Below are 14,434 nucleotides of genomic sequence, written 5' to 3' on the forward strand. Positions count from 1 at the left end.
TTGGTTAACAGTTCTCGTTGCTGCTTATAAACTTACAGGCAGGCCTAGAGAACAGGAATTTAATCTGAAACCTGATTCGCTTTTGTTCACAAATGAATCACATACATTTGTAAAGGAAGAGAATCATAACAACAGTCCTGTTTTAGCTAGTCTCCCTTTACCAAAACACGGATGAAAAAAAACCTGTGGCAGTTTGAAGGTGATCTTTCCTCCATGCGTCTTGAATATTCCCTTCCAGGGAAAGAAGTGGCTTCTGTATTTAATAACAACGTCCTCCCCACCTCCTGCCCAAAAAAGGTTCTGATTTCTAGTCTGATAACACCCTGCCCCATTATTAATTTTGGAGAGCTAAAACCTTTTGCAACCCAAATCTGGGTTTTGGCAGTCCGGGAGAACGGCACCGTGTGTCATTACATCGAAGACGCTGCGTCTGATGGCAGAGATGGTAACGTGCATCACTGACTTGGTGCAGTATGGCACACAGTTTTCCTTTTTATTTTTATTTATTGTTTTTTTAAAGATTTTATTTATTTATTGGACAGAGATAGATAGAGACAGCCAACAAGAGAGGGAACACAAGCAGGGGGAGTGGGAAAGGAAGAAGCAGACTCCCAGCGGAGGAACCTGATGTGGGGCTCGATCCCAGAACGCCAGGATCATGCCCTGAGCTGAAGGCAGACATTTAACAACTGAGCCACCCAGGCGCCCCAGTTTTCCTTTTTAAATTCCGAGTAAATAAAATATCAGAGACTTCTTACCTCCCCCTGAAGGACATATATATTCTTTTTCAATGAAGAGAAATTTCTCTTTTGGAAAAAAATTAATTTTATTACGCTTCTGAAAATAACAGTACTGGTCCTTCTACATTTCTAAGGCGGGGTTTGGGATTCTGCAATATCTTCAGTTACGTTTTACTTTCTCAGTTCAAATCTCATATGATGTGGCTAAGCTAACACACCTTTTTTTCAAATTTGGGCTTTTAAATGAAGGCTATATTATTCTAAGAGGAACTAGCTAAATTAAAAAAATTTTAATATACGTTGTTCTTTAAAAGTTACATATGATTCGGGCACCTGGGCAGCTCAGTCGGTTAAGTGTCTGACTCTTGGTTTCAGCTCAGGTCATGATCTCAGGGTCCTGAGATGGAGCCCTGCATTGGGCTCTACACTGAACATGGAGGTTGTTTGGGATTCTCTCCCTCTCTCTCTGTCCCCCCTCCCAGGTGTGCACACTCATGTTCTCTCTCAAAAAAAAAAAAAAAAAAGTTCTATAAGATTAAAGTAGATAATGTATAGTTATTATAGTTAAGGAAATAGATCATTGCAGGAAGTTTGGGGAGATGATAATATTTTAATATTTGCAAAACTGCATTAGGTATACCGATTAATAACCAGATTTACATATTGGAAGTTATTCTTAGTGTTGTATTTTGATAGGTTTTAATTCTCTTCTTTCCTCCAAGTCTTCTAATTTGTAATCGTCTTATATGTGTCTGTTTTTTTCCAGATTACTGTCTTGGATGCAAAACGGAGCATGAACATTGGAATATTTCTTAAGCAATTTAAGAAGTAAGGTTTTTGCACACATTTGCAACTTTAGGCATACCCACGCTGTCAGCATCAGTCTGCAGGTGTGGCTGAGCTGAAAAGTCAGCTTCTAATATGAGCGAAAGTCATTCCTCATACCTGCCTATCCTCCTTGGACACACGGCGTGATGAGTGTGCAAGTGCCTGTCACTCTCTGCTGTTTTCCTGCATGAAAGCATAACCTAATGGCTTGGATTATGGGCAAAGTTCCCTGAGGTGCCTGTTCAAGCCTGTCATGCCAGGGAATGTATCAATTCATTTATACTTTTGCCCCTCAGTGGAGGTTGAACTGGTCAGAAGACAGTGGTTAAATGGCAGTATTCTAACATGGAACAGAGAGGCTCTCCAGAGTTCATGCGACCAAAGGGGATTGCTTTTCTCCTCCCGGAGAAGACGCCCATGGTTGCTGCCATTTTCAGCTTTTCTGGGATTCCCAAGGATGGGCTTCTGGGTGAAGGGGCTTCCGGGTGGTGTGTTGGGATCCCCGCTTTCCCTGGCAGTGGGGCTCCTGTGATCATTGACAAAGCGCATCCGTCCCTCAGACTGGGAAGAAGGCAGGATGGAAAAAGGGTAGAGGTGGTTTGTTTTAGTGTCTGCTGACTTGTGTGTCTTTGGCACGCCAGCAAACGTGAAGTGGAATCTTGATTGTCTTTTCAAGGTCTCCTCAGTCCATTGTAGAAGATATTCATCAAGGAAAGAGTGAGCATTATGGATCAGAGACCTTGCGAGAATTTCTTAAGCTTTTGCCGGAGTCAGAGGAGGTAAGGAATTTGGCACATGAGTTTTAGATATTCGCAGTGATGATCAAAGCTCAATATTTTTCACAGTGTCAGAACTCACATGGGAAGGGCACTCTGCTACCCAGAGCCAGAGTCTTCTCACATACAAGTAAAAAGTGACCTAGTAGAGAGAGCATGCATTATGGAGTTAGGGAACCTAGGTTTGACTTGGAGCTGTCCTCTTGCTTCGGCAAATTTCCTAACTGCAGTGAACGTAGTGTCCACACCTGTACAGTGAGGGTGCCGGTGGCTGCCTCCCTGGATTGCCAGGGTGCTGAAACCTAGTTACGCATTGAGCGTGGTACTTGGCACACGGGACCTCAGTAAATTTGGTTTCCTTTTCATCACCAATGACAGTTTTTGTTGAGGCTGTACCCAGGTTATTTTATAAATATGTATACTTTTTACACACACAAAAGGAAACCACTTTTGATTAAAGATGCTGTAAAATTTTGGAGAGAGAGATAAACTGTTAAGAAATGTTGTCTCTGTATTTAAAGGTGAAAATTGCTGTGATAGCAATGTAGGTACTGCAATATAAAGTTACTGATTTTTTTTTTTTTTGAACTGAATTAACTGAACCATTGGATGGTTGGGAGCTTGATAGGGAATAAAAACCTGGACAATAAGACTTTATAAAGTCTTATAAAATTGTAATACTGCCTTTTATTTCTGAAAAAGGGGACCCTGAAAAAATTCAGTAAGAAATTACACGAATATATGTGCTTGCAAACATTTGAATAATGTAGAATCTTAGAAAGTAAAAAGTAAGTTACCCTTTTACCCATACTGTTGGTTCCTCTCTTCCCCATCCAGCTCCTCTTCCCACACTAAATTTATGGAATTTGACTTCAATTCCATAAATAACAAGAGGAATATATACCTGTACTTTTTCTTTTATGTCAATCAGTGATAAACTGGCAATGCCAACTCGAGGGTCTTACTAGGTAACTGAGTATCTTAGGTGTATTTGATAATCTGCACCTCTCTATGTCAGGTGTTCTGTTTGCAAATTAAGTGTAATTTACCTAAGCCAAGATTAATTACCAGCATTTATTAATGACGGCAAAGGGTCTTAAAGTCTTGAGGGAAAGGTACGTTAAATCATAATTTACCCTGGATCTTATATATATATATATATGAACAGTCCTTAGTCTTTTTTTAACGTAGAGAATGAGAGTTTCAAAAATCTTCAATTAGGATGGATAGGATTTAATTAATTTGGATTTTAAAAAGATTGCGTCGTTCTTGAAGTTTTACTCTTGTTTGGGCTTTTTTTATGCCTCCTCCTCAGGACTGGCTCTGCTGCCCACTCCTAACGGGCCTCATCGCTTACTTACGTGAGGATCACGCTGGAGAGTGCGTGTGAATGTGCTCTGGAAGCTCTAAATCTCTAACTAGAGGGAGGTTAGGCGTGAGGGAGGCTGCCAGCTTCGTACTGTGGGGAAGAGGTGGGAGATGAAGTACCGGTTTTCCTCATGTCTTCATTTCTGATTTTAAATTCAGAGGTGGTTAGAACGCAAAGGCTACGGGAGAATTGGCGATGTTTCAAAGAAGCCACTTAGCTGTCATACCTCCCAGGTTGCAGAGTTGTGAGGGGGTATAACTCAGAGGGGGGAGGTTAAGGGCAAGAGGACTAAAACCCACCCGAGCGCTGCCCTGAGGCCTTCGCCCCCCCCCCCCTCCCCGCCCCCCGACAGTTACTCAGCCCGGAGACAGTGTCCTGCTGGGATAAGACAGTGCGCTGGAATTCTGCACGGTGTCCCAGCCCCTGAACCGGGCCGCGGCTGCTGCTGTCACCCTCTGCTGCGGGGTCATCCGCAGCCTGAATATCCGACAAGCTTGGTCACACTTCTTGTTTACATTACCGACTCTTGGCTTCAGTTCACCACACCCTCCACACTCAACTGGGAGCTTCCTTCCGTAGGAACACCCTGACAGTCCCCCAGGGCTTCTTGGCGCCCCTCCCTAAACCACCGCGGGGATCTGTGCTGGCAGAGGGCGTCTCGGTGAGGGCCGATGCCACCTCAGGATGGATGCCTGCTGCCGGGACCCACTGGCCTCGCCCCGAGCGCCGCGTGGCCCCTGGCACCACCCAGACCGAGGCCGGGCGCTGGAGTCTTGGGTAGAGGGTGGAGGATGGGGGTGAGGCCAAGGCAGAGCCAGGGCCACGTGAGAGAGGTTTAGGAATGTGGCAGAGGGATGTTAATAAATGCCCATGTATCTGCGTAACTGCGTGTTGCTAAAGCCTGTGGGGTAATGTTCTGTGCTCATTTTTAGCACAAGGAGGGACTCCACATTTACTGTGTGTGTCCCCGTGCTCAGGCACTGGGCAGGGCAGAATCCAGTCGAGCGAGATCACGTGTTCAAGTGTGTAGCCCAGTGCCTGGCACGTAGAAAGCCACTCAGTCATAGCTCTGGTGATTTTGTGTGCCTTTTGCGTCGACTCCTCCCAGCCACGTTGTCAGATACTCCTCAGGGTACAGATGGGAAACTGAGGCTCACGCAGCTTCGCTCGAACTCCACTGGTGTGTCGCGCAGTGGGTAGGCCAGAGAGGAAGGTGGATTGCACGTGACTCGTCTGAGCCCAGAACAGTTCCTTCTGCTGCACTCCATTGCATCCCTTTGAGGAAGGAAGGGCAAAGGTTCTCAAAACCCCGCCTCGCACTGCGCCGCCTCCCAGCCTTTTCATCGCCCCTGCTCCAGAGCCGAGCTCCGGTGTGTCACTGGAGTGATACGGTAATCTTATCAGCATGTTGAAAAGTAGGAGCGGAAACGGCCCTTTTCGGTCATGCGTTCTCAGCTGACAAGCCAGCAGAAGGTTAATTTGTTTCCAGGATTTCTCTGCCCTTCCCCACAAATCTTTTATCTGGCGTGTTTGTTCATCTTGCTTTAAACTCGTGGTTAAAACTTGCAGAGGAAGAAGGCAGACCCAGAAATAAAAGCACTGGGAGGGGGTTCTTTGTCCTGAAAAGTATTCCTGTGGCCAGAGAGGGGACAAGGGAGAGGCTGGAGTAGGAGCCAGGTGGATGGTGGAAGGGAGCCCAGATGCTCCCAGCGAGCCCTTCCCTTTCTCGGGACTGGTGCCCCATCCCTGCGTCCCTGTCAGGGTTAGAGGGCTGGAAGGTGGTAGAAATTGTCTGTTCTTTCTGGCAGCAGGTTGGTTGCCTCCTCTGACATTTTTATCACGTCATCCCAACCTTCTATGCCAACTCTGCCCCTTGGGGGTGGGGGATGACAGGGAGGAAGCCCCAGGGTCTTCCTTTGGGTGAGTCTGTTGGTGGGAAATCTTGCTACTTCGAGGCCATGTGAGTGGAATTAGATGGGATGAAGGAGGTCTGCCCCTTGGAATGTGCAAGGCTTAAGGAGCATGCTTTTGCTATTAGGACAGAAACCAGGCACAACCAGGTCATAATGAGAGTCACTTGGCTCAGCCAACAAAATTATGCCTAACAATGTGTGATAAATGCTTTTTGATGATGATGAGAATGCACAATAATTACAGGGTTTGCTCACCTCCCTTTTTTACCTCCCTACCACTGTGAAGGTACAGTAATCCCTCTTAATGAACATAAGTCTCGTTTTGAAATGGAATTAAGAACTGTAGACATGGCATTTAAATTAAATACTATCTTTCCATCACCGTTCTCCTGAAATCCATAAACATTTTTAGTTCTTTATGTAAGTGAAGGAGATTAATCATTTTCCGTTACAGTCGAGCACGTTTAATAGAAATACCTACCAAGTTTATTTAGCACGACCTATCCTTACGCTTTCGACAGAAAGTTGTGCTGTTATTTTCAGAAGCTTTGCACATGCTGCATAGATGGTCTTATAAAAGGTACAGCCTCACTCTGCCCTTTCCATATATAGTGAGTTGCTACACTCCAGTTCAGGAGGGATCAGGACCCATCCTGTGGTTTTCTCCATTCAGCAGCTAGGCGCTGATTCGGGTTTAGCTAAAGCAGAAATTCCATCTGCCCTTAAATTGAGTATGACTAAAAATGGTACGTTCGGTGTGGGGCCCTAAAGGTAGGGGAAGTAATGCAATTCTATAAATGGCTATTTTCTGCCCATTAAAAAAAAAAATGTAGCCTTAAGCATCAGCCTTAAGTCTGGGATGTGTAGCTGTGCTGTGACGTTTTGTATCTTCAGGTAGTTAATAGAGATACTTGTTTCTGGATCTTTGCAAATGTTCCCTCCTCTGGGTTTTTGAAGTAGCATTTTCTATTTTTCAAGACACTGAAAAGTCATGTCGTTCTTACGGGCACCTGCCATAATCCCGGGGACGGAAGAGAGTAAGCTTTGTAAAGAGTACTGAAAGACGGAAGGTGCTCGTTGGCAGCAGTTAGCTGCAGAGGTAGGCTGATGCACCGTAACGTGTTCTTGTTGGAAGATGCTCCATGACGGTGGGTGTAGAAAAGTTTCTGCCATTGGGCCAGTCCTGGTCTCGGCATGAGGGAGGCACTGATTGGCTCTCATGAAGTTTGAGAACTTTCTCTTTGCTTCCAAACCCACCTGCTAGCTGTTGGATTTCTTTTTTTTTTTTTTTTCTTTTTTTTTTAATGATTTTTTTATTATATTATGTTAGTCACCATACAGTACATCCCCGGTTTCCGAAGTAAGGCTCGATGATTCATTAGTTGCGTATAACACCCAGTGCACCATGCAATACGTGCCCTCCTTACTACCCATCACCAGCCTATCCCATTCCCCCACCCCTGCTGTTGGATTTCTGTGTCAGAACTTTCCCGTTTTTCTTTGCTACGGTTGAAAGAATAACTTTTAGTGAGTTTAATTTTTTACAAGAGCAATCCATGTTCATTGTAGACATTTAAGGAAATAAAAATGAACAGCAGAAGAAAATAGTAATCCTATTACCTTTTGTAGGTGGGGCCTTCTAGTCTTTTCCCCACACCTGTGGTGTATGCATGGAGGGTGGGGGTCGTAGTGGACGCTTCTAAAAGTTCTCGAAATGCGATCTGACGTATATCCTGTTTTATTACCTGATCTTTTTCATAGGGAGAGGTCTTGACATTGACCCCTCAGCTGCTTAAGCCATTTTCCTTTTTCTCTTCCCACTGGAGAGCCTGTGAGTCCTGCCTCAGGACACAGGAGCCCCTTGCTGTGAGGCTGTTCTGTGTGGAGGGGGATTTGGCCACAGAAATGTCTGTTAACCCTCCCCCAGTCTGAGTATTTTATATCCAAGATGCCCAAAATGTTAAGATTTTTTTCATTAGGGACCTAGAAGACTGTGTTACAATGACAACCCAGTGTCCTCTTGCTTGTCCCAGTGATCTCCCTTCCAGATTCTAACTTACAGAAAATTTAATCTTTAGAACTGACCCTTCAGGAACCTCCCTGAAGATTCCTGTGGCTCCGATCCTCCGGTTTGATTGAGGTTGTTTATACCCACACGCATACGCAGCTCTTCTCCTCATTTGTTTGGTTTTTCTTCTTTCAAAAAACAGATGTGATGATTTCCTTCTCTCTCTTTTATGGGGTCTACATTTTTATTAATTTGAGTTTAGCACTGAAATCTTACTTTCTTACAGGGATTCTAAGAGGAAATTTAAAATAATGCTACATTTTAATCACAGTTTCTTTTTTCCTCTATCCTCTTTTCTGTTTGTCTCTTAGATAAAGAAATTGAGAACATTCAGTGGAGATGTGTCCAAGCTGTCCCTGGCAGACTCCTTTCTGCATTGCTTGATTCAAGTGCCAAAGTAAGATGACATCACTGTTCTTTACAGAGGAAGGTTTTAAAATCCGTGACATCAAATGCTACAGTTTTACTTTCGATTTTTCAGCTATTCACTTCGGATTGAAGCCATGGTGCTAAAGAAGGAATTTTTACCTTCTTGTTCTTCTCTGTACACAGACATTACAATTCTCAGAACTGCTACAAAAGGTAAGTGGATACGTGATGCTTCATGTGATTTGTTTTTATTAATTTTGTGCTAGTACTTGATTTTAGTTTTTATTCTTTTTAGTAAGCATTCTTCTCTTCATTTTTAAAATTAATTTAATTTTTAATACCAGTGTAGTTAATACACAGTATTATCTTAGTCTCAGATGTACAATACAGCGACTCAGCAGTTCCACACAGCACTCGGTGCCCATCGCGGTAAATGCGCCCTTCATCCCGTCACCTGTAGCCCCCCCACCAGTTTGTTCTCTAGAGTTAAGTCTGTTTTTTTGTCTGTCTCTTTTTTTCTTTGTTTTTGTTTCTTAAATTCCACACGTGAGTGAAATCATATAGAATTTGTCTTTCTCTGACGGGCTTATTTCACTTAGCATTATACCCTCTGGGTTCATCCATATTGCTGCAAATGGCAAGATCTCATTCTTTTTTATGGCTGAGTCGTATTCCATTGCATGTATACACCACATCTTCTTCATCCATCCATCCATCGATGGGCACTTGGGTTGCTTCCATATTTTGGCTATTGTGAATAATGCCCCAATAAACATAGGGGTGCATGTATCCCTTTGAGTTAGTGTTTTCATATTTTTGGGATAAATACCTAGTAGTGGAATGACTGGGTCATATGGTAATTCTATTTTTAATTTTTTGAGGAACCACCATACTATTTTCCATAATGGCTGTGCCAGTTTGGTGGGAGTTTCTTTTAAAACAAATTATTCAGTTAAAACGAGAAATGCAAAGTCCTAATTCTGATACACCCTAAAAAGGGAAATGAGATATTACCTGGGATGACAATTAAGGCTTATTTCCATTTACTTTCCTCATAATTAATCAATTGATTAATTGACCAATTAATTAATTAGCATATTATCCTCCCATAAAAGAAGATTTCTGTTACCCCAAGCTACAGAGTAAATCTTGCTGGTTGCAGCTCACTCTTGTTCAGCTTTCCGTGTACATGCAGTGTGTGTAGTGTCTGTGAACGTGCGTGCGTGTGTCTGTGAACATGCGTGTGTGTGTGTGCGCGCGCGTGTGTGCTCGAAGCCTGAGTCCTTAGGCCAGCTGCATCCTTCCTCCCACCCTCTGGACTCCGGTGCCCAGAACCTGCTTTTCCAGAAGCATCACTCCTTTCCTCCGGACTCCTGAGCATCTGTCGTGTGACCCTTCTGCGGGTTCCTGATGGTTCTGCTGTCTTCTCCCACCTGCTTCCCCTCAAGTCTCTATCTCCTGGTGGACTGTTTACATTTGAGAGGGGCAAGTCTGTCATTTCCATTTCTTTGAATGACTTGCTTGCCCAGCTTGGGTAGACTCTTGGGAGCTGCTCTCCTGTCTCCCTGCATCGTGATGGGGTTTCACCCTCAGGCATTTACGGCGCTGAGCCAGCAGGCCTAGCACATGTGCGGGCACTCCTGGTCTCCAAAGCAGAGTCTCTGGCGCTCCCTGACCCTCACATTCTCCAGGGTTTTCAGCACCAGCCGGATTTCCTCTGGGTGGTTTGGTGGATTTCTAGTTATTATAGAGCTGTTGATTCCTATTTGATTTTCCTGTGTAGTTGCTCTGGCCTGTGTTGAGATAAAGTTTTGCTCTGCAACCCATCGTGTTTTCTTCAGTTTAGAGAGGAGACTAAGAATTAAGGGCAATTCTTCTTCTTTCAATAAGGAGGCCTTCTAAAATTTCTTCCTACACACACCAGCGCTATTGGAACAACTTTGGAAGGGCCGTGCCGCCTGTTCGCATCGCGTGTTGAGCCGTGCAAATTCGTGGGCACGGTGGAAACGTTTCTTATCTGGTTAACCTTCAAATACTGGCCGCCTTAGATAACATAACGCAGGCAGGGATCCAAATGTAACTTTTTGAGAGTAATACCACACTTACTGGAGAATAGGAACTTAAAAAATCATAGGTAGCTTCTTGTGATCTATACATACTGTCAGTTGAATCATCATCAAACTTTGCTCTTAGCTTTTGAAATACATGAACAGTTTTTAACGTTGTTAATTTGCATAGATGTGTACAGAAGCTTCTTGTTTAAAGAACTAGTTTAAAGGTATATTACAATGATAAGCTGCTTTGTAACCTTTAAGCCAATCCAAATGAAATGTGTAGTTTTGAATAAAATGGGACAGAGTCTCTGGGTGCCTGGCCCCTAAGGGTTAGTGCTTTGCAAATTATTTACATGTCATCCCAGCCTGTTTATTTTTTATCTCCTCATAGCTCGTGGACTGAGCAAAATGTTGCTCTCTGTTAGTTTTCATATTCTATAAATATAATCTCAAAAACTAGTGGATGTAAAGGGAAAAAAAATAAAGAATTGCTGAGAAAAAGTTTGTTCCTATAACACAGTTACAGGAACACAGTGCTGCTTTTCATCAGGCCTTTGCATTTTCCACTCCTGGAAACTTTTCCTTATTGAAGTGTTTCGTGACACTGAAGCATCGTACGTATTTGGTTCCCAGTTAAACACCAGGACACGGATTGCCAGTCGCAAATGGCTCATTAGATACACCACAGAACGCGCCGCTCGGTTTGTGCTTTCCAGTCTTGATACGCGGTTTAGGGTCAGAGCTCGCTTCGGGCCCCCTTGAACTTGGATGTGGTGGCTGGTGTGTGCATTTAAGCTGAAGATACCGTGGTGTGTTCTTTTTTGGCAGAGCTGATGTTGTGTGAGGAGCTACATTCAATATTACACTTGGTGCTGCAGGCAGGGAATATCATGAATGCAGTAAGTAAAATTCAAAAAAATTAAAATACTGTGTTTCTACGTTGATTTGTCCGTCCAGAGGTATATGTATATATTTTTTCTTTTGATTTGTTTTCTTTAGGGAGGGTATGCTGGCAATGCAGTAGGATTTAAACTGTCTTCTTTGCTCAAATTGGCAGACACAAAAGCAAACAAACCTGGGATGAATCTTCTGCACTTTGTTGCACAGGTATGTGGAAGTGGTGAACTCAGAGAGGATGAGTGTGAATCCTCCCTGGAGGTGGGGAGGTTTTTCCCAGGTATTAGGTGGCATCACACAGAGATAGGAAAGGACGTGGTGGGCTCCGAGAAGGCTCTGTTTGCAGAAGCACTGTGCAGATTCCCGAGCTGAGCTGAGCTGAGCTGCGCCTAGGGTTGTAGGACAGGAGGGAAGTGGAGGGTTTGGGGGAGGCAGGGGTCAGGGTTGGGGAAGCCCGATTAGGAAGGAACCACATGCTAAACACTGAGGAATTTGGATTCATGCTTTAGCAGTGGGGAGCCCACGGAAGTTTTTGCAAAGCATAATGGCCTGACCGGGTTGGCTTTGTTTTTAGGAAAGTAAGGCAATATGGAGGATGGGCTGGAGTGGAGAGAGAACTAGAAATGGGGCAGCTCTTGACAGAAGTTGGCTCTGTTTGGCAAGAGCTCAGAGTCAGAGTCATGGCCACAGGGGTGGGAAGCAGAGGCCTGGGTGCCGAGACCTTCCCAGCGTTGGGTTGACTAGATTTGTGACTGGTGATGTGTAGAGAGAGGGCCAGGGCATTCCATTTGTTTCCTTTTGTGAACTCTGTGTCGGGGTGCCTTGCCACAAGCACAGGGCTTGGGGTCTGCACCCTGTCACTCCGTTTCTGACTGGGGCTTTGGGTTACCAAAACAACCAGTTACAAAGGAAAAAAACAGCCAACGACCGTTGTCGTTCAATTATCTCAAATGACGAATTATACTGCTTTGTTTTTCCTTCGTTGGATCACCTTTGTTGTTTTGACAGCGGTCACACAGATGCAGCTCTGAGCTGGGGAGGGAGCCGGGCTGGTTTCCAGTGTGAGCTTCAGAACAGGACAACTGGGGTTCTGACACGTCCTTTATCAGCTGTACTTCCGCAGACAAGTTACTTAAACATTAAGACCTTCAGTTTCTACCTCTAATCACGGGGCTAGGGATAGTTCAAAACAGGTTACCAAGAGGACTGGAGGGGATCGTTGCATAAAGTGTTTGGCCCATAGCAAGCTCTCCGTGAGTAACACAATTATTACTGCGTTCTTCAGAAGACAAAGGACCTGCTGAACTCAGGGCTCATTTGAACGTTCATTTTCAGGGCATTGAAACCAGAAATTGTGTTCTTATCCCGTGTGCCTTACAGCTGGTCTTCTGGCAGTCCCTTTGGAGCCAAGTAGCCGGGTGCTCTGTGTAACTCAGTCCCTACCCAGAGAGGGGGGTGTGCATTTCCAGAGTTGGTAATTGCTCCCTTCCTATCCACCCTCCTTGTAGCCCCTGAACAGGGGAAGAATCCAAACGCTTCCATGGCTTCTGCAGCTTCTGATTAAACTCAGTTTGCAAACTGGTGTAACAGCTACAGGCATCTCGGTCATTTAAAGGCGTACTCATAGGTATGGGTGGTATTTAAGCAGGATTTATTGGATTCTCTCGGGAACAATGGGCCCTGCTAAGCCACCACCCACTTCCATTGAGTGTGTGTGCCCATGAATTGTATTTCACGTCAGGATCAGTCGCTCTGAGAAGTTAAATACATCTTGAGAGTAGAGCAGTTCTGGTAAATCTTACTAACTGAGAATATCAGAGTTCATGTTTCAGCGAATCACTTCGAATGTATCAAGCCTAAAACCAAGAACTTTAAGGTTCCTTTCAGCCTTGAGATAATTGTTTCCTTCCAGTTTTATACATATAGTGAGAGAAAATTCTGTTTTTGTTCTAGGAAGCCCAAAAGAAGGATGCCGTTCTTCTAAACTTTTCTGAAAAATTGCATCATGTTCAAGAGGCTGCTAAGTAAGCAAAAAAGACTGAAAGTGAATTCTGAGAATTCATGGTTTTGGGTTTCTTTAGGCTACTCTTTAGATCTATTTATTTGAAAGAGTATGAGCAGGGGAGGGGGCAGAGGGAGAAGCAGACTCCCCGCTGAGCAGGGAGCCCAATGTGGGACTCCATCCCAGGACCCTGGGATCATGACCTGAGCCGGAGGCAGACGCTTCACAGACTGAGCCACCCAGGTGCCCCTAAACTACTTTTTAATGAAAACTATTGAATATTTTATAACTTTATAATATTTTATAACTTTAAGAAGTTCTGTCTTGTTGAATTTTCAAACCTTTTATTTGCTCATAGAGGTGTGTGTGCACCTTTGGAATTTGGGAGTTTTGAAAAATTAATCTTTATTTTTAATCTAAAAAACACTGTTGCAGTCTTTTCTAATGAATATCATCAGTGTAAAAACAATACAGATTAAGAACTTGAAATCCCTCCACACCCAAAAGATAGAGCTCAAACAACACAGCCTTTTACCTTGAGAGTTGGTATATATCAGTCAAATTTCCAGGGCCATTTCCTTGTAGAATCTAACATGGTACATTTATTTTCTATTGCATTAGAAGAAGTTGGAACCGGACCAAGGGTTGTGAAAGGATTTTGTTTTAAATTAGTCACTCAGCCTTACAGAGAAAGTATCTACCAAACATAAAGCTGTGTTTACATCACTTAATTTGCTTCTGATCACAGTATACATGTGCGTTTTAATGCGGCTATAATCTGTGTGCGCGAGCTATTTTGAGTTCCATGTTTTTAAATTTACAGTATGTATCCATGTATCCAGTGGTATATGTTCGGTAACCAGCTTTCCCAGAAAGAAGTCCTGATTTGTAGCATTTGCTGATTTCCATGGTGTAAATACTGCTATCGTGGCAGATTTCAAGCCACCAATGTGGCCTCACTGAGTGGCAAGTTGTGGGGGGGGGTGCCCACACCCACAGGGGCCTCTTGCGAGCTGGCTCCAGCGAACCACGTCAAGTCCTACACTTGCTGTCTAAGTGATGATACCCGATAAGGATAGCTGTGAACCCCATGCATAAATACACGAACCATAGCTTTTCAAGCCAAGCCCTGTCATTGGCCAGTGTCTCAGTATTATTGACTTTGAACATCTAACCACAGATCACATGTCTGTCCCAAAGTGAATTTATGAGGCCAAAGTTGTGAACAGTTCATAGTTGCCATTTACAGATTTTCAGGTTATTCCCCCCAAAGAACGAGCATCTTACAAGATATAAACTGTTCTGGTTTAGAATTTCTTTCTTTTTTTTAAGATTTTATTTATTTATTTGCCAGAGAGAGAGAGAGAGAGAGAGAGAAGCAGGCTCCCTGTTGAGCAAGGAGCCAGATGTGGGACTCA

The 14,434-nt window shown here is 43.9% G+C and overlaps 1 protein-coding gene across 3 annotated transcripts in view; it reads left to right on the forward strand.

The window, feature by feature from the left end:
* Positions 1–14,434, forward strand: part of FHDC1 (FH2 domain containing 1) — a 40,198-nt gene that overhangs the window by 14,222 nt on the left and 11,542 nt on the right. For all 3 annotated transcript variants that reach the window (XM_057310135.1, XM_057310134.1, XM_026499496.4), the window contains exons 3-9: positions 1,507–1,568; positions 2,245–2,347; positions 8,006–8,091; positions 8,176–8,276; positions 10,946–11,016; positions 11,117–11,224; positions 12,968–13,038. In XM_057310135.1, the coding sequence (XP_057166118.1) occupies positions 1,507–1,568; positions 2,245–2,347; positions 8,006–8,091; positions 8,176–8,276; positions 10,946–11,016; positions 11,117–11,224; positions 12,968–13,038 (602 nt within the window). The remainder of the gene's footprint in view (positions 1–1,506; positions 1,569–2,244; positions 2,348–8,005; positions 8,092–8,175; positions 8,277–10,945; positions 11,017–11,116; positions 11,225–12,967; positions 13,039–14,434) is intronic.

This window comes from Ursus arctos, unplaced genomic scaffold, assembly GCF_023065955.2.
Source record: "Ursus arctos isolate Adak ecotype North America unplaced genomic scaffold, UrsArc2.0 scaffold_11, whole genome shotgun sequence".
Lineage (NCBI taxonomy): Eukaryota > Metazoa > Chordata > Mammalia > Carnivora > Ursidae > Ursus > Ursus arctos.